This window comes from Embiotoca jacksoni, unplaced genomic scaffold, assembly GCF_022577435.1.
Source record: "Embiotoca jacksoni isolate LCO1_2020_lvr unplaced genomic scaffold, fEmbJac1.0.p SCAF_9, whole genome shotgun sequence".
Lineage (NCBI taxonomy): Eukaryota > Metazoa > Chordata > Actinopteri > Embiotocidae > Embiotoca > Embiotoca jacksoni.
The window spans coordinates 1,620,790-1,646,746 of NW_027185447.1; the positions used below are offsets into that span (position 1 = coordinate 1,620,790).

Consider the following 25,957-nt stretch of genomic DNA (forward strand, 5'->3'; position numbering starts at 1 on the left):
AAACACTTCTCTCTGAAGTCTGCTGTATTTGTTGTTGTGTGCTCTAAGCGGTGCTTTGCGGGCGACCGCGTGTGATTGCACACACGATTCCCGATAATTTAAGCGCGGAGATTTAGCCGTCGCACAGGAGGAAGCTGTGCCCTTTTGTCCTTTCGTGGAGGGAGAAGGGGCCACAACTTAACTCTCATGTCAATTTATCACTTCATTCCTTGAGAAAAGAATTTACCATCAGAGAATAAACTACCATCCTCCTTGTTTATTTGAGGTGTCTTGGACTGGAGACAAGTCAACATCCTGCTGCTTCTGTGATTGTCCTCCAGATTATAGAGTGCATATATATGGTTATATATATATATATATATATATATATATATATATATATATGGTTCTGGTGGTAACCGTGTCGGGGTTTACATATTTTGATCCAAACAACAAGTGGTTGATAGGTTGATAGCTGTGTGACAACCCTTTGAACCCAGCTGGTGTTTTCATGAACAGATATCTGCTTTGAAAATCTGTAAACACTCAGGCAAGAAATAAGCTTTCGTAATGAAACTCTTCCTATTTAAAAAAAAAAAAAAAAAAAAGAACAAATTATTATGGAGCCCAGATTTACTAAATAAATGTCACGACAAAGCCACAAACATGTATGTAAATACAGGAAAGCAAAACCATATTCGTTGAGTTTGTTAAAGGTAGCCCGCTCTTTTTGCCCACACATTTTTCCCTGTTTGCTGTAACTACAGTCCACCGACTGTAAACACAGTGGAGTCCCACACCGGTGTTTGTTTAGTCAATAAGATGCTCCACGCTTTAGCTCCCCCACCGTTAAACAGTTTATTTTAGGAGCTCACGGACAACAAGACAAACAAGATCATCAACGAGGATACAAAAAAAAAAAAACACTCTACGACACAATTCCTGCAAGCTGCTTTCTCAGCTGCAGCTACGAAGCAGCGGAATGCGATTCCTACAAATATTAGAGAAAGTGTGCTCGTTTTAATCAGTTAAAAATTCACCTTTCAAAATGGTTGAAAGACAAACAGTCTGTCATTTGGAATGATTGTTTTTAAGATATTGTTACATGTGGATGTAGGAATTACCATTTGTTATGTGGATGCCACGCTCGGGGACGACGGACGGAAATGAGCGTATATGTGCTATATAAGTCACAATACATTTATCGCGCATGAAAAATGACCAGGTGGCTCGATGGGGAAAAAAATGTTAGTATGACAGTCTGAACAAGCCCCACAGAACAAAGGGGGTACAGATAATGGATGGATGGACTCATTAGCTCGAGTCAAACATGTAAAGCAGCAATCTTTGTGTTAAAGGCCCTGAACACCAGCCGTCCACCCAGACTCGTGTATCGTTGCCCGATTAAACTTTCCGTTAGCGTCGGTGTGAGCAAAATGCTTTTAACAGGTGTGATGATAGTTGAGGCAATTCATTATTTTTTTTTTTTTTTACTTTTGATGAAAGATAATTTTTCTGTTAACCATCCAAGCTGCTAATTAACTAAACTTTAAGTGCATCTGTAGCTTTAGAGAATCTCATTAGCTCCGCAAGTATTTGTTTTTGCCAAAATCGTCTTTTGCTACAGGGGTTAGTTAATAACATTATTGTGGCGGGACAAAAAAAAAAAAAAAAAAAAAAAAAAAGTAGACCACAACTGTGAGGACACAGTACAGCGCTCAGTATATGATGATACGAGTACTTTGCGCCTCGTATTCGTCACACTAACTTTGACCCACAACGGCTGCACCACTTTACAGAACTTCAACCAGCTCTGATGAGGCAAAGAAACGAACTCCGTCTATACAGTGCATTTAAAAGACCTGCAGCCACACAGCATTGTGGGTAACTAGTGTTTAGCAGGGAGGCTGTTTTACGCTGCTGCAGACATAATGTGAACAACTTCACAGCGGAGCCGTCCAGTTTATATACTAACACACACCAACCAGTGTTTTTACAAAACACATTGAACCGGTGATGTCGGGCCGTAAATATACATCACTGAAATAAAAAAAAGCTTCGTACTCTCACACACACACATTTCTCTGCTTACTTCTTGCATCCGGACAAAGACCCTCATCAAGACCAGTTAGTTATCAGTTATGCTTAATGTGCAGCACAGTTTTTGTTGTTGTTGTTGTTGTTTTTATTAAATCAGAAATGGTTTTGAATAGATTCTGAATATGGTGTCATAGCGTGACATCAATAATCAGAATCGAATGATGGGAATGCAAAAGATTCTCCCTCACTGATGAAGGAGCTATACGTTCAGGGGATAACCACGGTGAAGGGCACATGGATGTCTGTCCCTAAATTTTATGGCAAGCCATCCAATAGTTGTCAAATGTTTCACTTTAAACTGCAAATGGTTGTCAGAAGGAAAAGTCAGTTGAAAGTCATCTTCTGGGGGGGGTGAATGTCGGTGCAGAATTTCATCGTGATGCACCTAATTCTTGTTGACAGATTGGGCCAAAGAGGTGGACAGACCAACCCAGCAGAGTAACATCGCCACTCCCGGAGCCATGCTGGTAGAGGCATGGCTAAAAATGGACCCATTATCACAGTCATTTAGAAAAACACCGTGGACACACTACTTGTTTTTGTCTGTGTAATCAATTTGGCAGCAGATTATTATTTTATTAAATGAACCTTTTATTTGGATCACTAAAGGAGCGTGTTAACTGTGTGGGTGCCGTTTGCACCGACGTTGCAATTATCACCTTTTATTTTGAATGCTTGGCTTCCATTTTGTGGCCCATGGGCTCGTCCACTTGTTGTGGATTTATATAACTCGCTGAACTGGAGGGCGTTGATTGAATTAAGACCAACGCCTGCTGGTTGCATGTAGAAGAAAGACAATCATGCGTTTCTTTGGGGATATTTTTCTTTTGCTTCAAATGTGTTGGAATAATCAGTGCATACACACGACAGGTTGGTGGCATGACATTAACACGCGCGCCCAACACCAGAGAGCCAGATGATTGATATGGAGTCGGTGTCGCCTCGCTGTGTGCGTGTTTGTGTCTACGCATCGGACCTGCTTTGGAAATGTTTGACGCCTGCGATTCGTCTCCGAACGTTTCAGTACGTTTCCCATTGGCCGTGTCTGAAACAGCAGGTGATGTTAATATAAACAGGATACTCGTATCTGCACTGCGACTTTGAAGTCTGTTGGGAGAGGGGGAGGGGGGGGGGGGGGAATCCACAATGTGTGTCATGCACAGCGATATCTAGCACGGTATTATGGTGTTTTTCATACTTGTATGATGAGCTGAGTTGATGTGCTGCCAACCTTTGGGAGTCTTAAACTTCCCTAATCACCTCCTGAGGACCGGATCCGGTGGCCTGCTCGTGACGCTGCGTTCTCTGCGTCGTGTTTCTGATTCATATCTTGTTTTTCACGAACACCGGTAACTAACGGGAAATGGTAGTCATTACCACCACGTGGAACACGTATTGTTGGGTTTACAACTTTCATGCACAGAAAACAGGAACGCGAATTGGTGATTGTTGTTAGCCTTAAAGGTCCAGTTCGTAGGATTTAGAAGACTAAATTGGCAGAAGTGAAATCTAATATTCATAACTGTGATTTCATGAGTGTTTAATCGCTTTCAACTAAGAGTCCTGTTTTTCCTTTACCTTAAAATGGGACCTCCATGGAGTCCACCATGTTGCACCGCCATATTTCTACAGCAGCCAAGAAGGGACCAAAGTGTGTCAATCCGCTTGTGAAAATAAGTACAATCTACTTCTGTTTGAGAAACATTTGTCATCAGCTACAGTTGCCAACTTTTTTAGGGGAATTATGCAGATTTTTATAATTCTTTTTTAGTTATTATTAGTTTAATATAAGTGGGAATGCAATCAAACCAAGGAAGTGGAAATATTGACAGATGGACTGTCAGGTTTTGGGTTTTTGGTATTTTCATAAGATTTTTTGAAAACAGCTAAAAAAAAAATACTGCAGCTACACCAGCAAGACCAATGTGTTGACTTGTGTTCCTGTATGAATGCTCACTGGTCCAAAACGGCCCAAAGGAATCGTGCAACCCTTCATTGAACTGCTAAGTGCTCAGATAAATGGCTAGCTGTAAAACATGAACCTGTACTCTTGTCTTGTTACGTCCTGTCTTCCTTTCTCTATTTTCTTTTACGAGACATGGCACTTCCTCGACCAGAAGTAGCGAGCCTGTGAAAACCGCCTGTGTGAAAAGCCGTGTGATTGATGGACAAAGGAGCCGGTATGGCAGCACAGACGGGCCTTCAGCTTACCTCGGTGCTTAATTCCTTCTCCCAACTGGCATTCCACACCAAGAGATATACACTTCAATTATACATGGGGACGGCGGGAGCGCTGCCTTGCCTGAGAACTGATCAATATTTCAGCTCAGAGGGGACCAGACATCTAGCGGAGCAGCTGCTGCTTAACAGCTTTACACTGTAGAGTGGCACAGCCCCGTAATACACAGCGATATACGGTGTGTGTGTGTGTGTGTGTGTGTGTGTGTGTGTGTGTGTGTGTGTGTGTGTGTGTGTGTGTGTGTGCGCGCGACCGAGGGAATTCGAGGGCCATAAGAGCTTCTGCCGAGGTGACAGTAGGGAGAGATGAGGGGAGGTTTTAGGTGTGTGTGTGTGTGTGTGTGTGTGTGTGTGTGTGTGTGTGTGTGTGTGTGTGGGGCTTATATCTATTGTATACGGTGCGTATTGACTTGATTCTTACTTCACTGTTCTCTCTCCATCCCATTCTCATTTCTCTTTCCATTGTTACCACTCTTACCTCCACACACAAACACTCACAGATTCTCAACACACACACACACACACACACACACACACACACACACACACACACACACACACACACACACACACACAGAGCTCGTCCCTTTAATTCTGCTATCAGCTCTCCCTGCGGTCTGCATTGTGTGTGTGTGTGTTTTGAGACAGAAGCAATGACAGAGAATGTGTCTGTCTTGTACTTTGTTGTTTCAGGCTTTGACACGTCAATTCCTTCTTTATCCTTTTCAATCTAAAGTCTGGCAGAGTTCCTCTATTTTCTCTCATTGTTGTATATTTCCTGCTTTCCTCACACATTGTGCTGCATCTCCAGCATTCACACTGTGCCCACAGTTTGTCTGTGGGGTATTTCAGACAGGATTTACCAAATGTCAGGAGACCAGAACCTCAGTGACAAAACTGAAGGCTTTACCTCGCGAGTGCTGAGATCTGTTGTTGGCAAAGCTGGAGATGTTATAGACTTTTGTTGGGAGTCAGAGACAAAGCAGCGAGCACCAGAGGCACAGAAGATGAAATCGAGGAACTCTGAGAAAAGGCTGGTGAGAGATTTGCTGATAAGGAGGTTTCCATTGTGTGCAGGTATGTATTATGGAAATTGGAGTCAGGGGTGATGCTGACAGCAGTTTGGATCGGTACTGTACCAAGTTCACTTAAAGGAAAATGTCAGATATAGCCTGTTTGTTTTTTTTAGCTCGTTAATTTCTCATCTGCCTCAGACCAGCCTTGACTGTGATCTCTTCAACCTGTTCGGACACATGTAAATCAGAGTCCACGTTCCCTCCGCGCTCAGGCCCTTCAGTTTTCTACACCTGTTACTCACATGAATCGGTGGAAGCATCTCCCTCGGTTTCTAGCGCCCCCATATTTGATCCAGAGAGAAATGGTCTGCTTGTTTCTTTAAGATAATAACAGACTGTTCAGAGATATTCAGTATCGATTCAATGATACCGTGGAATTGTCTTGCTGTGGGACCCGTGGATGATCAGTTTGGGCCAAAGTGGTCTATTTGGGAAAAGTTTTCCAGATTAGCATGAAATATAATATAAACATTCCGTATAAAGTATCATCCAGCTGGCGTTGAGTAACGTTAACGCCGATGTTAGCCAGCCTTTATACCTGAAACGAGCTTTCCCCTGAATGTACAGGTGAACTGTTTCAAAGTAGTCATAAGCTGAAGTGGAGCCGAGTTTAATTAACCAGCTTGTTCCAACTACATTTCAGAGTAAATACATTTCTGGGATGTCAGACGAAGCCATCATCGCTCTGACAACTGTGTCTTCAATTCCAATCTTGTCGTCAATAACATGACAAACCTCTGGCCGGTGGCCAAACTGTCCGCCTGTCGCTCAGTTAGCAGGAGCTGACAATCAAGGTTCGCGGAGGTCATGTGGGTGGGATTGCGTTTAAAGTGACCAATCGTAAGAGGTTTATCGCCTCCCTTGGTTTCCGCACACGAATTGCCAAAACTCAGGTTGTTTCGCACGACCTCAACTCAACTGCGAGACGGCAGTAAAGTGCGTGAGAGCGTGTGTGCCTTGTATCACGAGCCAAGCAGAAAGTCCCTGGTGTGTGGTGGCTTCTCTTTGCACTTGCTATGCTGATCTTTTAGTCTCTACTTACCACAGGGTCAAAAGTAATAGCTGTGTACTGAATTTAATTACCGCTTATTTTTTAAACGCAAGCGCCGCTTTGCCTCTCTCTATGTTTTGCTTCTGGCTTACAGCTGTCTATACAACTGTGGGTAATTTTATTTGTACACAAGGACTTATAACATGTGGATGGAAATTAGTATTTCCATGTATAAAATGATATTATTTGCTCATGAGCATGTTTTATTGTGCTCATGACATAAATCTAATAACATAATTCCATATTATAATACCTGTCGCCAATTAAGCAACTTAACTGGAAACAAAACTGAGTGTTGTATTAAAGATTATTATAAATATTTTCAACATTTCACTGGTCTTAAATGCTTCACAACTTGGTCAACAACACGACGAACGGTCCTTTCCTGCTTGACCTTGACTTGTTTTTGATGTTGCTGCTTGGCTTGACATCGACAGAACCCAAAACATGCCAGACACAAAGAGGCACAGTGGCTCACTATTTAAAGTGACTTTTTGTGAAACCAAGTGGTAGAAAAAAGACTTACGGAGGTAAAAGAAATACGCAGGAGTGTACAGCATTGATGTTGCGTTGATGTGTAATTAATGCAGCGAGATGGTCAGCCATGATAATTGTTATCGATCCAGTCCTGCAGGATAGTAGAAATAGAGCCAGTGGGGCACAATCAATCGACCTGACGTTTTCATGCGCTTTTAATGCTCATTAAATGTGTTGGTTACAGTTGGATACTCTTTTGAAATAATTTGATATTACTAATTTTATTTACTAAATACCATAAATATCAACAATCTATCTGTCACTCTCCTAGCATTCACGCAAATGTGATGACGCTCTGTACCTAAATGTATTTTTAATTTATGAATGTGGCGCTAATTCAAATGGTCCATGCACAGTTCGTTATTAAAAAAATGTGAAAAATGTACAGCCAAACAATCACCTAATATAATCAGTTTAGACAAAAGCATGAGGACACTACTGAAAAGGATTTGGATCCTTCTACCCAACAAAACCCGTCTTTATTGGTTGGTAATGTTTCCATTCTCTCCATCCCTTTAATTATTGCCCACGCTCACGTTGGCTATTATCTGAAATTTATATTTAAACCAGGAGCTATTAGATCAAACAACAAGTGAATAAGATCATGAATTTGACAGTCAATGCCAGTTTGGCGGTACAGACACATTTGAATCAGTGCTAGAGAATATTGAGGTTCAGTTGTGTATGTGCAGCCTCATCTACAAACAAAATAAAAGCTTGGTTATTTCTAAATATTTCCGTGGCTGTTTGACCTTTTGTGTTGCCTATAATAGCTTAAGATGCAGAATTTTGAAAAATGAGAATTACTGCTTTGTGAAAGTACTTCACATCACTGTCACCCTCAACCCTTGGAGGGACTCCACATAATTGGGCAGTTTCTCCAGTAATTGCTGCAGTCCTCTCATCTTTGACTGATAGCTCAGCTTTTTCTTGTTCTCCACCGGGTTTTTTTTCCTCCCCCCCTCTCTGTTTTGTCCTTTCTAACATATTACGCCACTTGTTTTTAACACTTCAGCTGCGTTGTTCAGCTGAGGGGGCGCAACATTCACTCCCTTCATGAATGCAACCCGAACCTCTTTTTAAAATGTCCTCAAATCAGTCACCGAGGTGATAGAAAAGAACATCTTTTCTTCCTTCAACTTCTCCATCACCTCCGTTACACGTCTTGTTCTTTTTCACCCTGCTTCAGCGTTTTCACCATCTACCTCCTCCACCTGCACGTCTTCCATCCGTCCCATCCATTTTCTGCCGCTTATCTTGAGGTCGGGTCACGGTGGCAGCAGGTTAAGCAAGTGAGCCCAGACCTCCCTCTCCCCAGGAACATTTTCCAGCTCCTCCCCAGGCCAGATGAGATATAACATATCCCCGGCGTGTTCTGGGTCTACCCTGGAGTCTCATCCCAGTTTGACGTGCCTAGAAAACCTCCAATGGAAGGCGCCCAGGAGATTTCCTCATCAGATGCCCCAACCACCCCGACTGGCTCCTTTCGACACAAATGAGCAGCGACTCTGCTCTGAGCTCTCTCTGGATGCTGGAGCTCCTTACCATATCTCCAAGTTCCTCACTTGGCCACCCTGCGGAGGAAACTCATTTCAGCTACTCGTTTCCTTGATCTCTTTTGGTCACGGGCCAAATTTCATCACTATAGAAACTGTAAGAATCCAGCTTACTTGGAAGCCAACACATCTTAGTGCTACAAAGTGACCGTCCTTCTCCAACATATAGATGCTCAGGAGTGTGTTATGATAAAGAAATGCAGGTATGTTTGAGTCAATTTTGCAAGGATCCAAATTTACCCGCTGAAAAAAAAAAAAACCTGCCGCCTGGTTGACGCCGCTGCTCAGGTGGGTGATCATTTTCCTGACACCAAGTAAGATCATGTCTCTGAACATATTTGTGAATTAGACCCAATATGCCTCACTTATACACGGTAAAGTAAAACGGTAAGAAGGATGGCATTCTAATGAGTGGGAATAGTACAACAACACATGAGGAAAAATCCACTAGGTCTGAGTACAGGCCTTTACTCAGTTCCACAACTAACTGAGACACAATCAGGGACCGGAGTGGCTTGACAATCAGACTAATTACCATCTTGTTTCTCTTCATTAATCATTCAGACATCTTGTATGTGTTAAAGATTTACTCTTTAGATGATTGTATTTAGATGAGCCAGTGGTGGCTGACATATCTATCCTTTAAATGGATTTTGGAGTTGACGCAGAAGCAGCTAGTATTTGCTAGGAGCCATTAAGTATTCCTAAAAGTTTTGGGCCTGCCACGACATCACATTGAAAGTCTGTAACTGTCACACATATGCATACCAGGCCTATCTGCCCAGCTGCCATCCATGACCTTACGGGGGCCCTGAGGAAGCCTGAAACCTCTATCCCTGTGTCTGCCTCTCTGTCGTCCACGCCGCCATCTCTCATCTCTCCTGTGCTGGTGACAGTCAAAGAATTTCACACCAAGAGGATTTGTGCTGCTGATACCCGCTGGTTCTGTCCCCGTAAAGTGACTCGCCGTATCGCTCCCTCTCGCTCTATTCCGCTCCCCCTTCACTTCCCTCCACCTCAAGGCGTTGGCTATGCTGCCAAAACTGGCATCAAAGCATTACGGTCAAGAATCTTCCTGAGTGCATATGCTTGCTTAACTTTGTAAGCCTTCATGAGCTGAGTTACATGACTTTGAGTTTTTGACAACAAAGTCCCAGCGTGAAGACGCATGGTATACAACAAATGTCACAGTTATACAGCAGCGGCTCACAGTTATGTGAACACTTGTATAATGCAGAAGCCTGATTGTGTATTCATGTGATTTGTCTGCTATGCTGACAGCTTTTTGTCAGCTTCCACTTGCAGATACATGCATAACATGTGAATAGCTGATCGAGGCATGCAGACATGGGGAGCCAGCCTGTTATCCAAGTCCCAGGTAGCTTACACTTAGGCTCCCAGCCTCCCAAACAGTGTGTCCGCTAAATGGAAATGCCCCGTTTGCTTTTCTTTTGGGAAGACTCCACGGGTCGAAGAACAGATCCATGTCAATTACACTCCAGTTGCTTGGGACCTGTCTTTGCAAAACTAATGCTCATTTGCAGCCTCTTTGTTTTGTGCAATCCCCGTGCACCCTGCTTTCAGTGCTTGCCCAGTTGCCCACAACTCGAGCATTTCAATGACAATCTTGAGGGAGGAGGGGAGGGGGGGGGCAGAAAGAATTAGCTTCAGCTTTTATACTTCGATTGCAGTATGAAGGGGTCATAATTGCTTCTTTAGAACAAATAGCCAGTCATTGGACTGTCTGAAGCCGTTATACACGTTTTTGCTGATACTTTCCAAAAGCCATAGCCATTTATTCCACCATTTTACCAGGATGATACGATAAAACTGTAAAACAAATCACAGCAATACATTAGTTCCGCCCAGAATAGCGACTGTGTTATGCGGTAGGATGTTTCGATACGTTCATTTTCTTCACTGTAGAACTGATTTAGACAGAAAGCAGTCAAGAGAACCCAATCAGCTTGTTAAAATACACAATTACCCCAGAATATAGCTCTTTCTTTACCTTCGTTTCTAGTGTAGCTTTCAATCTCACAACATTGCACCCTCGTGCATTTGCATCTTTCCTGTCATAGTTAAGTCCTCTGTCACCGACAACAGCGTCTCACCAACACACTCCCCGAGGCTGCAGACAGGCTGTTCCTTGGTGGTGATCGTGACTTCCAGCTACATGCCTCCGTGCTGATGATGTTTTAATGTCACCCCATTGCTGTTCTTCCCTCTATTTTTTTTTTTTTTTTTTTTTTTTAAGTCAAGTTCCGGGGATTGGATATTTACCCCTGCGAGAATCGATTACTGCTTTGTTGACAGTCGCTGCGGAGTATAACCTCTCATTAGGGCCGACATATGCTGCGCCTGGCGTTGCTGCCGATGCAAGCTGTTCTCTCAATGACATTTCCCAGGATTCCCGTGGTGTCGAAGGAGCAAGATCTCATAACATTGCTGTAATGTGAAGTTCTGGTAAAAGCTGTAGAGCATCATTTTGGTCGTGAAATGGTATAAATTTAGTTTTCAAGTCAAGTGTCAGTGTTGAATAGTTTATTTGAAAGTAAGTACAAATATATTTCCATCACTGGAGGTGTAAGAAAAGGCAAAACACGTTAGCAAGTTATTTTTTTCGTTCTTTTAAAGAAAGTTTGGAATTTTGTACATTTAAAAGGGGAAACAGGGCAAACCAAGAGACTTAAAAAAAATAGTTATCAACTAACTTACAAGAAAAAAAATAAGTAATGATAATACAGTCTGTCTACACTAACCTGATTTGAAAACAAAAATACTAACTGTCCCTTGTGTATCTAAACAAAAACATAGTTCTGCTATGTGACCACAATCAGAATAAAGACAAAATAAACCTAAGCCTGGGCCGGTCTCCCGGTATTTTCTCGCACCTTGAAACAAATTCACAGACTTTAATTACATTGATAACTAACAATCACAAATTAGCTTCAGAAAGGTACTTTGATCCAGCTCACATAGTCCAGTCCGTTGCCGTCTTCTCTTACTGGACCGGGCGCTGCACCAATCAGAACCCACGACAGGAAGGGCAGCCTGACCAATCCAAGACGGGAGGCCACACATCCTGCTTAGCATACGCAGAACTACACGGAGGGTTAAACACCAAAGGGGAAAAAATGGCAGCTTCCGTAAAAATGTCCAACTCAGAATTTTCTTTTTCTTAAAATTCCTGAAGTCTTTCAAACATTTCCACATGATCAATACGTTTTCCAAAACAAAACTCCACTGACAGTCCTGGCCTCATTTCCTGCTCGTACTAAACATCCTTTTTTTTTGTTTTCTCCTTTCCACTACTTTGAAAGAAAGACAGAATGCTCCCCACAAATACTAATAATAAAAAGGATATTTGGTGTTATGTTACTTGCCCTACATTTAAAGGCTTTTACTGAGTGACAACTGTAAGTACTGTTAAACAGAGTGTTGAGGAAGAGATCAACATGGCAGGAAATAGCGTAGGAATAGACGCAATCTCGTAAACACATCTACTGGGAGCTGAAGATAATAACGCTTTCAGTCTTCCTGCCTCCTGACTGCGACAACCAACTCGGGCGATGCAGTTGGTCGAAGATGAAGCGCCATCATTGCTCTGAAGCAGGATCTGAACGACACGGGCCAGCTAAGGAATCTCCAGCTGTGAGATCATACTGGAAAGAGACCTGAGAGAGGAGCTGTGAGTTGATGGCTAGGTGCAGCTAAAGAGGAGCAGTGGCAGTCAGAAGTGTTTCATCCTTCAGCCTGTCTGTCTGAAAATGTTCATAATCAGTCATAGCGGATTTTGTTTATTTATTTAAAAAAAAAAAAAAACATTTTTTTTTTTTAGCTTTGACTACATCTATCTGTAAATCTGAATTATTGCAAAATGAATATGGGAGATATTTCCTCCGTAGGGATGGAGTACTTTTATTTTTATTTTTTTTGCCGGAGATTGGACCAGAATCAATTTGGAGTTGCATCAAAGCAGTGGAGCAGATGAAAAAGGAATTCCAGCTTGGATTTGGAAATCCGTCATGAACAATGTCCACGTTTGGATTGCTTTGAGACACCCCCCCCCCCCATCCACTATCTCTTGTTTGTACAACTTGGGAATGGTTCAAGAGAAGTTCATTCAAAGATGAGGCTTTGTTTTGCGAGTTAAGGTTGGAAGGAAATAAATAAATAAACTGCGTGAAAGTAAAGTTTTCAATCTATGAATACTGAATGACATGCATCTTGGGATGGCGGATATTTTTACTCACTCAGCTCAGCCAGTGTTTGCTGCTGCTACAATATCTGTCTGATTTCCGGCTCAGCCAACAGAGTAAACGGCCGGTGTCTGCATCGTCATCCCCCCGAGTGGAGAGGCAGATTTCAGATTAGAACAGATAGGAACATCAAGATGTCACGAAATTATAATTTTCTCTCAAAAGTTTCGCTCAAAATCTCACCAGTGACAGTTTCCTCACAAATCTCGATCCTTTCTGTTCAGGCCTTGCACAAACATGTTTTAACATTGAATCACTTTTAGCAGGAGACTTTTATTTTAGCAGACACACCAGTTTGTGAGCCTTCCTACTTTGTCTCAACATCCTTGTCGACAAGGATGTAAACAAGAAAACAAGAAGACAAATAGCTAAATCAAACCATGGTTAGACGAGACCCTTGCCTCCCACGTTTTACATTTGTATTCAGCAGTGTTTGTATTTGGAAAACCAGTAATTTTAAAGTCACCGTGCACAGAGATAAAAGTCTGATGTGGTTGAAATAGGAACGCCTCAGAGGCTTTGAATTTGAATACACGGCCCTGTGGTGGCTGATAGCGAGGTCTAAAGATGAACAGGCTCTGCCACAGTGGGCTGGGAGAAATTGCTTCTGTATTTCAAGGTAGCTCATGTCTACTTATGCCATTTTTTTTTATTGATGCCGTCATGTTCTCCTTTATGGTTTTGAAAAATAACAGGCTTCATTGTGCTCAGGGACCAACGGATCAAAGAGAATTTGCAGGTCTCTTTATCATATTCAGGTCTTTGTGCATGTAAATCAGTGTGGCTCCGCTGTAGGTAGGCTATTATTTTCTATTTGAATTGCACAGCAGAGTCTGTAAACAATCACACCTACCTGGCACGGACTACAAACAGGCCCCCAAAAGGTTGGACTGTCTCCCTCTGAACTTGTATAAAAATAGCGAGGTGAAAACCCCCCCCACATAATCCTAAAGAGCCTCTGCACCGGGGGGACATATCCACCTCTTGAATGTGAGATTTTTGATGTCGCATCCTCACCAATCAGGTATCCCTGTCAACACTGGATGTTTGGCTCAGTATTTTTAGAGACCTGCAATATGAATATCAACACCAGCGTGTTTGGTGTGACCACAGAGCATGAAAAAGCAGCATAACAGTTGGATGAAAAAAGGCTTTATTCATCTTTCTTAGAAAAGGATAAAGCCTAACAAGGTGTATGTCTCAGGATTATAATGGAGACAAACAATCTCTGGCAGTTACAAGGAGCAAGTCTTTCAACCACAATGGAAGAAATGTGCCTGTTTGAGCTGTTACCTCTGGAACCTGACTTACAAAAGCCTGAACAGCTACATCTATCTCATTTGTCACCATTTTCCTGTCACTAGTTTTCATGAATGTAGCTTGCGGGGAAGATGATTCAAGTGGCAACCCACCGTGATGTCAACCACTGGTTTGGGAAGCCTGTAGTCTTACATTTTAGGTGTTGCCATGAATGAGGGCTAGATCTGACAGATCCTGAGGACACTATGCCCATGTCAATCAAATCAGGCACGCCCCCAAACATATCTCTAATATCTAATCCAGGGGTCTTCAATGGTTTTCAGGCCAAGGACCCCCAAACTGATAGAGAGATGGAGCAGGGACCCCCTACTACATACACTGCTCAAAAAAATAAAGGGAACATTTAAACAACACATCCTAGATCTCAATGAATGAACTATTCCAGTTGAAAATCTTTATTCATTACATAGTGGAATGTGTTGAGAACAAAATAACATAAGAATGATCAATGGAAATCAAAATCATTATCCCATGGAGGTCTGGATTCAGAATCATACTCAAAATAAAAGTGGAAAAATCAGATCACAGGCTGATCCAACTTCTGTGGAAATTCCTCAAGACAAGTCCAAATGAGGCTCAGTAGTGTGTGTGGCCTCCACGTGCCTGTATGCACTCCCTACAACGCCTGGGCATTCTCCTGATGAGACCACAGATGTTCTCCTGAGGGATCTCCTCCCAGACCTGGATCAAAGCATCAGTCCACTCCTGGACAGTCTGTGGTGGACGTGGCGTCGGTGGATGGAACGAGACACGATGTCCCAGATGTGCTCGATTGGATTCAGGTCTGGGGAACGGGCAGGCCGGTCTGTAGCATCGATGCCTTCATCATGCAGGAACTGCTGACACACTCCAGCCACATGAGGCCGAGCATTGTCCTGCATCAGAAGGAACCCAGGGCCCACTGCACCAGCATATGGTCTTCAATGGGTCTGAGGATCTCATCCCGGTACCTAATGGCAGTCAGGGTACCTCTGGCTAGCACACTCCAAAGAAATGCCTCCCCAGACCATCGCTGACCCACCGCCAAACCGGTCACGCTGGAGGATGTTGCAGGCAGCAGAACGTTCTCCACGGCGTCTCCAGACTCTGTCATGCCTGTCACATGTGCTCAGTGTGAACCTGCTCTCATCCGTGAAGAGCACAGGGCGCCAATGGCGAAGCTGCCAATCTTGGTGTTCTCTGGCAAATGCCGATCGCCCTGCACGGTGTCGGGCTGTAAGCACAGGCCCCACTTGTGGACGTCGGGCCCTCGTACCGCCCTCATGGAGTCTGTTTCTGACAGTTTGAGCAGAAACATGCACATTAGTGGCCTGCTGGAGGTCATTTTGTAGGGCTCTGGCAGCGCTCCTCCTGTTCCTCCTTGCACAAAGGAGCAGATAGCGGTCCCGCTGCTGGGTTGCTGTCCTCCTACGGCCCCTCCACGTCTCCTGGTGGACCGGCCTGTCTCCCGGTATCTCCTCTGTGCTCTTGACACTGTGCTGACAGACACAGCAAACCTTCTTGCCACAGCGTGCATTGATGTGCCATCCTGGATGAGCTGCACTACCTGATCAACTTCTGTGGGTTTCAGACACCGCCTCATGCTACCTCTAGTGGTGAGGACACTGGCAAAATGCAAAAGTGACCAAAAATCATCCAGAAAGGATGAGGACAGAGAAATGGTCTATGTTCACCACCTGCAGAACCGTTCCTTTATAGGGGTTGTCTTGATAATTGCCTCATTTCCACCTGTTGTCTGTTCCATTTGCACAACAGCAGGTGAAATTGATTCACAATCAGTGTTGCTTCCTAACTGGACAGGTTGATTTCCCAGAAGTGTGATTGACTTGGAGTTACATTGTGTTGTTTAAGTGTTCCCTTTATTTTTTTGAGCAGTGTATATTGTATAAAATTGTGTTTTATATTAAACTGGGCCTACTGCCATGTATAAACATACCTTGTTATTGTGCATTCAATACTGAGCTATTAAAATAATACACAGGTTCATATGTTCATTTTTTTAAATTTTAAACATGCGCAAGGTACAGTGAGTAGGTTGGCCGTGCGACTGCCATTTATAAACATACCTTGTCAACTGATACCAATGCCAAAATCAAAACAAATACATGAAAAATTGTCTAATCAACCAAAAACTTCCTGACCCCCTGCAGTACCTCTGCGGATCCCCTAGGGGTCACGGACCCCCTGTTGAAGACCTCTGATCTAATCCATTTTGGAGTTCTTTTCAGCAGGACCACCAGAACACTGCTCAGAATGCGTGACTTTAGCCGTTAGCATCATACCGACTTGCAGAAAGAATTCATTGACTTTGTATTTCATGAGAGAAATGTGTTGGAGCCAGCCCCTAGGGGCCATCAGTGGTATTGCACTTGAAGAGACTCCCGCATTAGTCCTGTTGATACCAAATAGGTTTGTGCTAACTGTGGTATCGTAGCAGCATTTCTCTCTTCAAATGAATTTTTCCAACAACTCCCAAATGTTGACCTGGGCAGAGTGAAGACAGGCATGTGCCTTATACACAAAAGAATAATCCCAATTATTTCCACGGTCTTTAAAGCCTTTATATGTAAATTGTTACGTAATCATAGCAACCTTCACATATTTTTTTAATGCCGTACTTTTTTGTGTAAAAAAAAAAATAAAATACCAACATAGTGACATTTTTGGTGTTTCCAAGACCTCAGACTCACCGTTTAAATTCAATGTGTGTATGTTGTTTGTATTTTGACTGTCTTTGGACTGCAGCAACTTAAAAAGACAACAACAGTTGATGCTTCAAGCCAATCGAGGTGCCACGGGACGATGTACCATCTGTTATTGCTTATAGGTCTTTTCCCTGAAGTGAATCTCAACATGCTGTCGATTGGTCATTATTATTGTACACGTCATCTTTCTGCAATATGCTCACTTTGTCTTGCACGAAAAGAATACATGCAAAGTGTGGAGGATATATTACATCAACTTTTTAACTCGTTGTTTATTCCTGTCTCTCTTTGGCATAAATGACTCGTGTATATATTTTCTTTCCTTTATTGCTGAGCTGCTTTATTGACAGACCAGGGTCCTAATGTCAGTCCAATATATGATTGTCTCCAGGTTGTGTTGGTTGCTGTATGACGGTCGTGGTTGCTGTAACCTCTGGAGCGTACATTTCAGTAAAGGCATTGAAATTTCTCTCTTGTCAAGTTGTTAGCATCATGTGTACATATGCAATGTGTGTGGGAGTCTTCGTGAGTTTCCACTAGTTGTGTTGTGTGGCACCATGTACACATTCATACCCTCATTTTTTTTAGTTAATGAAATCTATGCGTGACGTATGACGCGAGTATATCAACGAAAGAACTTGAGCAATGATAGCAATATCACTAAGAAAAGTTTAAAACTGGCCGTTACTATAGCTTGAGCACATCTAGTTAAGGTTTTAGGGTAATCAGGGACTGATGTACTTACTGTAAAATAAAATCTCATTTCATTGAAATGGTGTGTAGACTATAAACTTTGGAATACATGGAAAACATCAGTGTTTTATGGCTTGATGGAATTTTGTGAGGATTTATTGGATAACTTGTTTATTTGCTTTAAATGTTGCTTTTACCTGCAAAAGCTCCAGTTCAACGTCCTGGTGAATTGCGTGTTTTGTTGGCAACTTTCTTTGTTTTTCCCCAGGAAAGCTTACAAGGTCTCTCTTTTTCTTTTTTTTTTTTTTTTTTGGAACAAGATGAAATCCAAGCTGCATCTTAAATAAAATAAAGTTGTAGTGTTGATAATGTCGTGTTTCACTCCTTGTATACGTTTCCCTCAGGTCCTGTACTTCCATACGTCTCTGCTGTTGCCCAGCACGCTGGTGGTTCTGGAGCTGGTGTCATTGTCACCCAGGCCAGACGGCTCCCATCAGGCTCTGGGGCGAGGCTTCACCGTCCTGGAGCTTTTCACCAACAGGACAGAAGCTCCGACGATTGATGGGGACAGAAGGTGATTAGCCCATTCTTAATTACCCCAGCCAGGGACTAATGAACCTTCTCATCAGAAGATTATTGAAGGACAGGTATATTTATAGTGAAGGGGTTTCTGCTTGAATTTATCCAGGGACTTATTGTCCAGCCAGCTTCTTTGGCCTTAAATATTTATACCTGTTCAGCTTTTGTATCAATGCGTAACAAAGAGAAAGCAGTTATAAGCGTCCGGCTTTTTACTGCATCCATTCAAAATCACTGTTTTATGTAAGCTGTTTAAAGCAACCAGGGTTTACTCTGTTGTTGGACAGCAGAATTGAAAATAGATAGCACATTAAGAGACTAATGTTTTTCATATGCAGAGACCAATAGCAGCTCTATTAATTTAAGTCATTCAGGTTGGTCTCAATTCCTCCCCTAGGCTGAGTCTCCACCATGGATCACCGAGAGGCCTGCTCCACCCCCTCCTGAAGGACACTGCTGACTGTAAGAATCTGTTTTCAAACACTACTTTTGCATGTATTTATTAGTTACTTGTCCTTCGAGTGATCCAGCATGAACGCTTAGCAGCATTTATTTCCAGGCCAGTAAGGCCACCTGTGTTTTTCTGAGGTGACAAAATTCAAACAACCGCATAATTGTTAGCACATGATGACACAGTCGTCAAACAAAAGTGCACTTTTTAACTTTGCCATGTTTCATGTTGCAAAGTGCAATATTCCAGTGATTCATTTGCAGCTCATACTGCCTGAAGGGATTATGTCATCGGGTGTAAACTTCGCAGACTGTAATCCATAACGGTGGTGACCTGTACTGTCAATTTAGCTTTGCGGAGAGTGAAACTGCATAGATCTAACAATTACTCATCAACTCAATATAGTACTATGAAGTGCCAAATACAGAACGTAGTCAAGAAGTAGAAAGAAACAAAAATAAATAGTTGCAAAAGTAATTGAGGTGAACTAAAGTGCCGCCACCATCCTGAAACCTCACTGACAATTTGGTCAAATAAACCTTTTTGAGAAAAAAACTAAATACATTTTTGGTGGAGGTGAGGAGCATGTAGAGTATTTAGTGAGAGGATGGGACATCACTAGTCATTTTGTGGGCCCTCCGCCATGCCAGATTATTCAGTGATTAGATTTCTATTAACTAGGGCAAGTCTTTGCCAGGTACCATCACAAAAAGATTGGACTTTGGTCAACTGCCATGCAAGGTCAGTGTCAAAGAGGGAAAAGACACACACCAGTCTGTAGCACGGTTAAGGTTTGGTTCATGGGCTCTCCAAACTACCATACTGTTTAGAAATCGGGATAACAATGTGCAATACACTAACAATGCACCTGAAAGCACCTCATGTTAGGACCAACACACCCATTAGTACTCAGATAGGCGCACATACATCTTCCAGTTCAACAATGTGGGTGCTGGAAGGGAAAATGAAAACATTGTCAGTCTGCAACCTGTCGCCATCTTGCTATTTTGGAAACTGGAAGTGACCATATTTGCATAAACTGAAGAGGAGCAAGTGGTAGATCTGATTGGAAAACCGAGGACACCTTGACCCGCCCACTGACGGTGAAACCTTATTGTACCACAGGCTTGTCAATCAAACAGACAAGCTCCCAAATATACGCTTGCATTAACTAATGTGAGGCATTAAGGGGCATTGGTAAATGGTGGCATCTAGTGATAGTTTACATGTGAGGCGTTTAGGACACATCTGTGAATTGTATCATTTTACAATAATCTGCTGGCGAGGCTGCAAATGAAAGTACTATAACCTGGGTTACTCTCCCCCTCTAAACTGCATGAAGATTTGAACCGTAATGTGTAATGTCCTTTTCTTTTTGTTAAAATGGATTTTTATAAAATTGGAATTGCAAGTTGTGCGTTCCAGGTGAATTTGTCAGTTTTTGTTACTCTCCTGTCTTTGTTTTAGAAATGTTTTTGCGTATTCACAATTATTCCTTGGATTATCTTTGACTATTAGACTCACATCAGTTTAGAAATTGAGAATAAACCTTCTTGAATTATTGACTTTGCTACTGAAGCTCTGGGTTGGTCTAGATATGTCCTTGCTTGGCTTAAAACCAAGGCTATAAATTACAAAATACTGTAGTGCCTCAGTATGAATAACACCGAGCCCAGTGAGAGCCAGAGTTCCTGTCTTGGCTATCATGTCACATGAATATTAGAAAACCTTCTCTCAAACGGACTCTTATGCTCGCTGCATTATTAACCACGTGCCTGTTGTTTAGTGGAACGTTGCTTCTCTGTTTTAAGAGCCATGTTTCTGACACTCCCGCTGCTTCCCTTTTATGGTCAAAACCCACTTTTTCTACATCTTTTTATCACTTTTAGGGCCTGATTTACGAAACATTTGCGTGTAAAATCCCATGCGAACTCCACACCACCTGCAAAATAATGTCCAAGCAGATTTACTAACGACGTGCAGTGAGATTTGCGTCTTTCAAATGTGCAATTAAACACGCGTCCATCTTGCGTGTTTGCCTGCATGCGTATGTAATATCAGGCGTTTCAACCTGAAGGTGCAAAATACTGGGAGGGGAAATGCAAATCGAACAATTTAGCACCCGCAACGATATTTACTGAACCTGAAAGTAGAAATAGGAGAAGTGGTTGAGTGTGTATTTTAGTACGACTGAAAGGAAAGTATTAATCAGATTCGCACATCTTCAGAGACGGCTGCTCTTATTGTGGTGAGACGCAGGAAAACCAAAGAATACGTAGAGAACATGGTTTTCCACCCGTGGACAATTTTTTTGAGATAACAGGGAAAAATTATTCAGACATATCGTTTATCCAGCGATGATATTTCTGAGTTATTGAATGAACTGAATGATGATTGACAGCCAACAGCAAGGAGGAGCCACAAAATACTAGCAATTAAAAAAAACTTCTTACGACTCAGCATTTTCCTGCCTCCGGGTCGTTCCAGCGTATCGCTGCTTGGGTATTCCCGCCCAGTCCCGTTATTCAAGGTGTGCTGTCACAGGTGCTGAATGTGTCCCGCAGAATTCACAGGTAACTTCATCAGGTTCACGAGCACTCGCGAGGCACTGAATGAAAAGTACCCACAGAAGGATCTGGACCTGCTGATCGGTGTTTGTCAGAGGATCCCATCCACCGTCCCTCCTGTTTTATTGCCGACGTTTTATTATGAAGCCTTTTTGTTTTCCCCACAGTATTGACTTTCTTGCTAATAATCTCCTATAAAGCGTTTTGTTCTTGTTATATTTATATTTCTTAATTTCAATGGGATCAGATTTCCTTTTCCGGTCGCTGTTTTCCGTTGCTGGAATCGCTTTAACACACCCAAACACCTCATTTAAATACAGCGATTTGCACCAGATTTCAATGACGCAATTACTCCGAGTAAATCACCCGCAAAACGGGTGCAAAGAAAAATTTGCAAACTTTTAGAAGGAACATGCAATTTAGTACCCGTTATTTGAGATCTTAGTAAATCAGGCCCTTAGTCTCATCTACTGTGACAGGGACACGGTCCGTGTATCTGCTGACTAATGTGAACCACTTGGGTCTAGGAATTTATAGACGTAAACAAATATCTAAAACTGGGTTTTTTTTTGCTCCGGTGGAAAGAAATACAGTCCTTATGGTGGTCATTCTTTTGTGATTGTGTGAAAGAGTTATAATGAGAAAACTTCCCCTGAAGGTAGAATTTGGTTTGTCTTTCATTACAAATTCTACATTATGCAGTTTACTTCACTTTGTTTTCGGAATCCAGTGAAGATCTTCATTATTTCTGTTCTTGCTAATAAAGTTGGGGTTAAAAGTTTAATTGAGCAGTGAACAAACCTAAACTCTAAACGTCTGTATTTCCACTTGTCTGCCGTATTAAAGTTATTGCAAGGCATGACGCATCATTACAAGTAAATAGAGAAGCTGCTGTCCTACCGGGCAGACGCATAATAGACACGGACAGTGAGCAGGGTTCGGTTTATACCACATTTGGTGTCTGTTTGCATGGATGTGTTGGTGCATGTTTAATTGGCACGTATCATCTGTGCAGTTATACATTTTTAACTGCTTTTGCACTTTGCAAACACGGAGGGTCTGAGGACAGACGCGTCAAATGCTGTACACATAGCTCTTGAGGCAAATTGGTGATTTATGATATTTAACTATACAAAACTTACCTGACAGATGAAAAATTGTACGTCACATTCACCTTTGTGGCCATACGCACCTACAGCGTGTGGAATATGGAAACTATAAGTTGAACTTTTGGTGTTACTCTAATGCAATGGTTCCTAACCGTCGGGTTGGGACCCAAACGTGGACCATTTTGAAATTCAGGAAATTGTAGTCACATGCTACGCACTAGTTTTACATGATTTATGGATAATGTTGCATGGCATATTGGGTTCACAAAGTTTATTGAAAAATTTGACATAAGAGATCACCAAGTCATGTGTGACCATGAATGTACAGTATGTATGAAACCTCCTTTTTGTCTGTATGAAAACATCCTTTTTGTGCACTGTATACCTCTTTCTCTACAGTGTTACAGCGCTTGCTCGGCACCCTGCTAGATAGTTGAGATCATGGCCGTGCACAGGATTATCATCTTTGTCCAGATGGCCAAAGTGGAAGACAATGATTCTTTTATCTGAGCATAGCAGTGTGAATATTGTTCAGTATTGTTCAGCATGGAAACCTTGACATTGTAAATCAAACATTTAAATGGAGAAACCTTTTTCCACCTTTTCAAAATTGAGTATTTTGAATGTTGTTGACACATTGGTACTTGATGGTAGGTTGGCATGGCAACATGTACATTAGTTAAATTGAAAACCTGTGACACTCTCACTTTCCAGGACTTTCAATTATGCAGGACATTCACAGATGTGACAGGAAACACTGGAAATGGAAACACAATAGAAAAGCAGACTTCATTAGAGTAAATCCTGCACAACACAATTTAGCATCACAGCAGTTAAGAAAAAAAAAAAAATCAGTTTTTAAAAAAAATATAATATTCATGTTGTTTATCATTATTAACATTATTATGTACATTGGGATGTTGACATTAGTTAGAAATAAATCTATTGTACAGTCAACTGAACTCATGATTTTAAGTTCTACCGATGATAATTAAACAATTTAAACCTGACACAGATAAATGTATCTACTTATACGGACTTAATAACAACAGAAATGTTTATTTGATATACAAAGGATAAAGTAAACATCGAGTAAAAATTTGTTTTCCTAAATTGCCCAACGAAAGCACACGTGAAAATAATTTTGTACCTTTGAAAGTAATTACAGAGTACGATTCAAAGTTGTTCGAGTTTATTCACTTACATTACGAAAGTGAAATGAAGACATATTTAAGAGTTTTTTTTCCCCAAGAATAAAAATCCCCCGAGGCATTAAAGTGGCTAAGTTTTGTCTTTGTCTTCATTCAGTACCGGCGGGTCCATAAATGTGCAAATAGTCCCCGCCTCTATCTCCACCCAACCCTCTGCCACTCCTCTGCAGCTTGAGACGGCAGTTCCACGATATTTAAATCTCCACCCCGAAAGTTGATGCGATTGGTTTCTTAGGTATGTGATGGATGAAATCGTCGCTGTCTGAATCTGTTTTTGAGGCTGTTATTGGTACACTGCAATTCCAAAGTGGAAATGCTCATTTTGCACACGTCTACTAGCATATAAAAAAAAACCCACCACATATACATGTTGACATAGTTAAAAACACAATTTGTTTTGGAGGGCATGTTTACATGTTACATTATGTATGTCAAAGGATATTTTGTAAGGGGCTGTTTTTACATAGCAACACATTTGTTGAGAGTAAGAATACAACAATTTTTTTAAACTTACACGCAAAATCCAAAATATGTATGTTGGGAGGCCAAGACACATTTCATTTCAATTTGATGATATGTTCACATGAAAGGTACATTTTAATGTGATTTTCCACCATTCTGTCATAACAGAATCTTTTTGATAACAGGCCTTGCTGAAGTGCCACTGACAGGGTATATAGATGTGAGTGTAAGCATATATATGTGTTCGTGGTGTGTGTGTGTGTGTGTGTGTGTGTGTGTGTGTGTGTGTGTGAGGGGGAAGGAATTGGCTGCCAGAATAGACAGGCAGAGTATATACTGTAGGTGGCTGCCAAACTCCACGTGTTTCTATGTTCTACTGCCTAGCCAGGCTCTCTGCCACTGGCTGAGTAACACACACACACACACACACACACACACACACACACACACACACACACACACACACACACACAGAGCTCTCCTCTCTCTGGGATTAGGGTAATTATTGGATACATGAAGAAGAGGAAAACGGAAGCTAGAAAGTAGAAAGGGTTTGCTTTGTCAAAAATGGAAATGCAGTGATGATGCCTAAATTCTTATGACTCTAAATACAATTGTTGTGAAATTAAATAATTGATCGATTTGACAAAAAACACAATTGACTGACCTGCTTCAAATCTACAAAGTGGTGCAGCAAAAACTGAGGAAACCATAAGCTTTTTTATAACCTGCACATAAACCCACATTCTACTTTCAAGCAAAGAACACAAGTAGGATCTATCAATAGCTAAAACACAGTTTTAACCTGTGAAATACAATTGTACCAAAAGACCTAGGATTTGTGGAGAAACACTGAACGTGGAAAGAACAATTTGGTGTTAACCGACACAGAAAAAGGAGCAGTGAAAGCACACAAGAAAGAAGTGGTGGCGGCGGCAGAGAAGTCAAAACCCCTCTATTTCCCAGAGCTGGAGTCGGGGTCAAGAGGCAGGAAATAGGAAAAAGGAGGGACGATAGAGGGAAGGAAGTTGCCTCGGGGCTTTTGAAAGTCCTAAAGGATGGGAGGCAAAAATAGGAGGAGGAAACAAGCATGAAGGGAGGCAGCAAGCTCATTGGGCTTGATCTAAGCTTCTCCTCTCAACCAACTGGGAGGAAAAGTGAAGGAGCAGAGAGACGTAAAAAAAAAAAAATGAAATGAGAAGTATGGAGGGCCTCTTAATGTGATGAGAGGACAAACAGATGGTACATTGTGTTCACATTAACATATTTTAATTCGAAGCAACACCACGGTGCATTCATTTATTGTGTGTGATGTTGCGTTGGGGACACAAAGGTAATGCCATGACAGATTTTTGTCAGTGATATACCAACAAGCCTCTCTGTGGCTCAGATAAAGAGGTTTTTGTCAGTGCCTTCAGCTGGGTTTTCCCTGTATTTCAAACTGTACGGCATCCCACATAAGTGTTTGTTTTCACCGCCTACACCAAGCTTTATTGCTGTTTGGGTGGATTTCAAACACACATATTGAAGGTAAACAGTGCTTTCACCCTGATCCGACTCCTTCACTTGTACTTGTGCCACTTAAGGCTCAAATTGAGCTGTGGTTAAAAAACAACAACTCTGCTTTACGACTTCATCTGCAGTGATGCTGCAGGGTTTTCATGTATAGCTAGTGGTATCAGTGGATACAGCTAATTTACAAAATCTTAAGGATCTTTTCCACTGGAACCGTCTGCCTCAATGTCCGCTGTCATCGTAGAACAATGCCTGCGATTCCACCAGACGCACTGAGGTGTGTTAGCAGTGTTTCAGAGTTGGCTCGGCACTCTGCTTCACTAATAAATACGCGCCTAATCTATTTTTGATGGAAACGGTCTCAAACTGCATCAGTGTGCCCGTATCGGATCAGCCGGAAAGGAGGTGAGAGGAACGCCATAGAAGACCCGATCAATTGTCAAAACAAAACGCCCTGTGCAGACTCCCAATTGTATATCGCATCACTGCGAGGGTGAAGCGCCGTGACGTGCATAGAGCAGAGATAAGCTTCAACATTTGTGGAGA

General features: G+C 42.0%; 1 protein-coding gene across 6 annotated transcripts in view; it reads left to right on the top strand.

Annotated features, from left to right (window-relative positions):
* nphp4 (nephronophthisis 4) overlaps nt 1-25,957 on the top strand; it is a 182,050-nt gene that overhangs the window by 10,141 nt on the left and 145,952 nt on the right. For 5 of the 6 annotated variants that reach the window (XM_069140665.1, XM_069140668.1, XM_069140666.1 and 2 more), the window contains exons 3-4: nt 17,922-18,091; nt 18,494-18,558. In XM_069140665.1, the coding sequence (XP_068996766.1) occupies nt 17,922-18,091; nt 18,494-18,558 (235 nt within the window). Of the gene's footprint in view, nt 1-17,921; nt 18,092-18,493; nt 18,559-25,957 lie in introns of those variants that run through there. The other variant, XM_069140670.1, reaches the window with a different exon arrangement.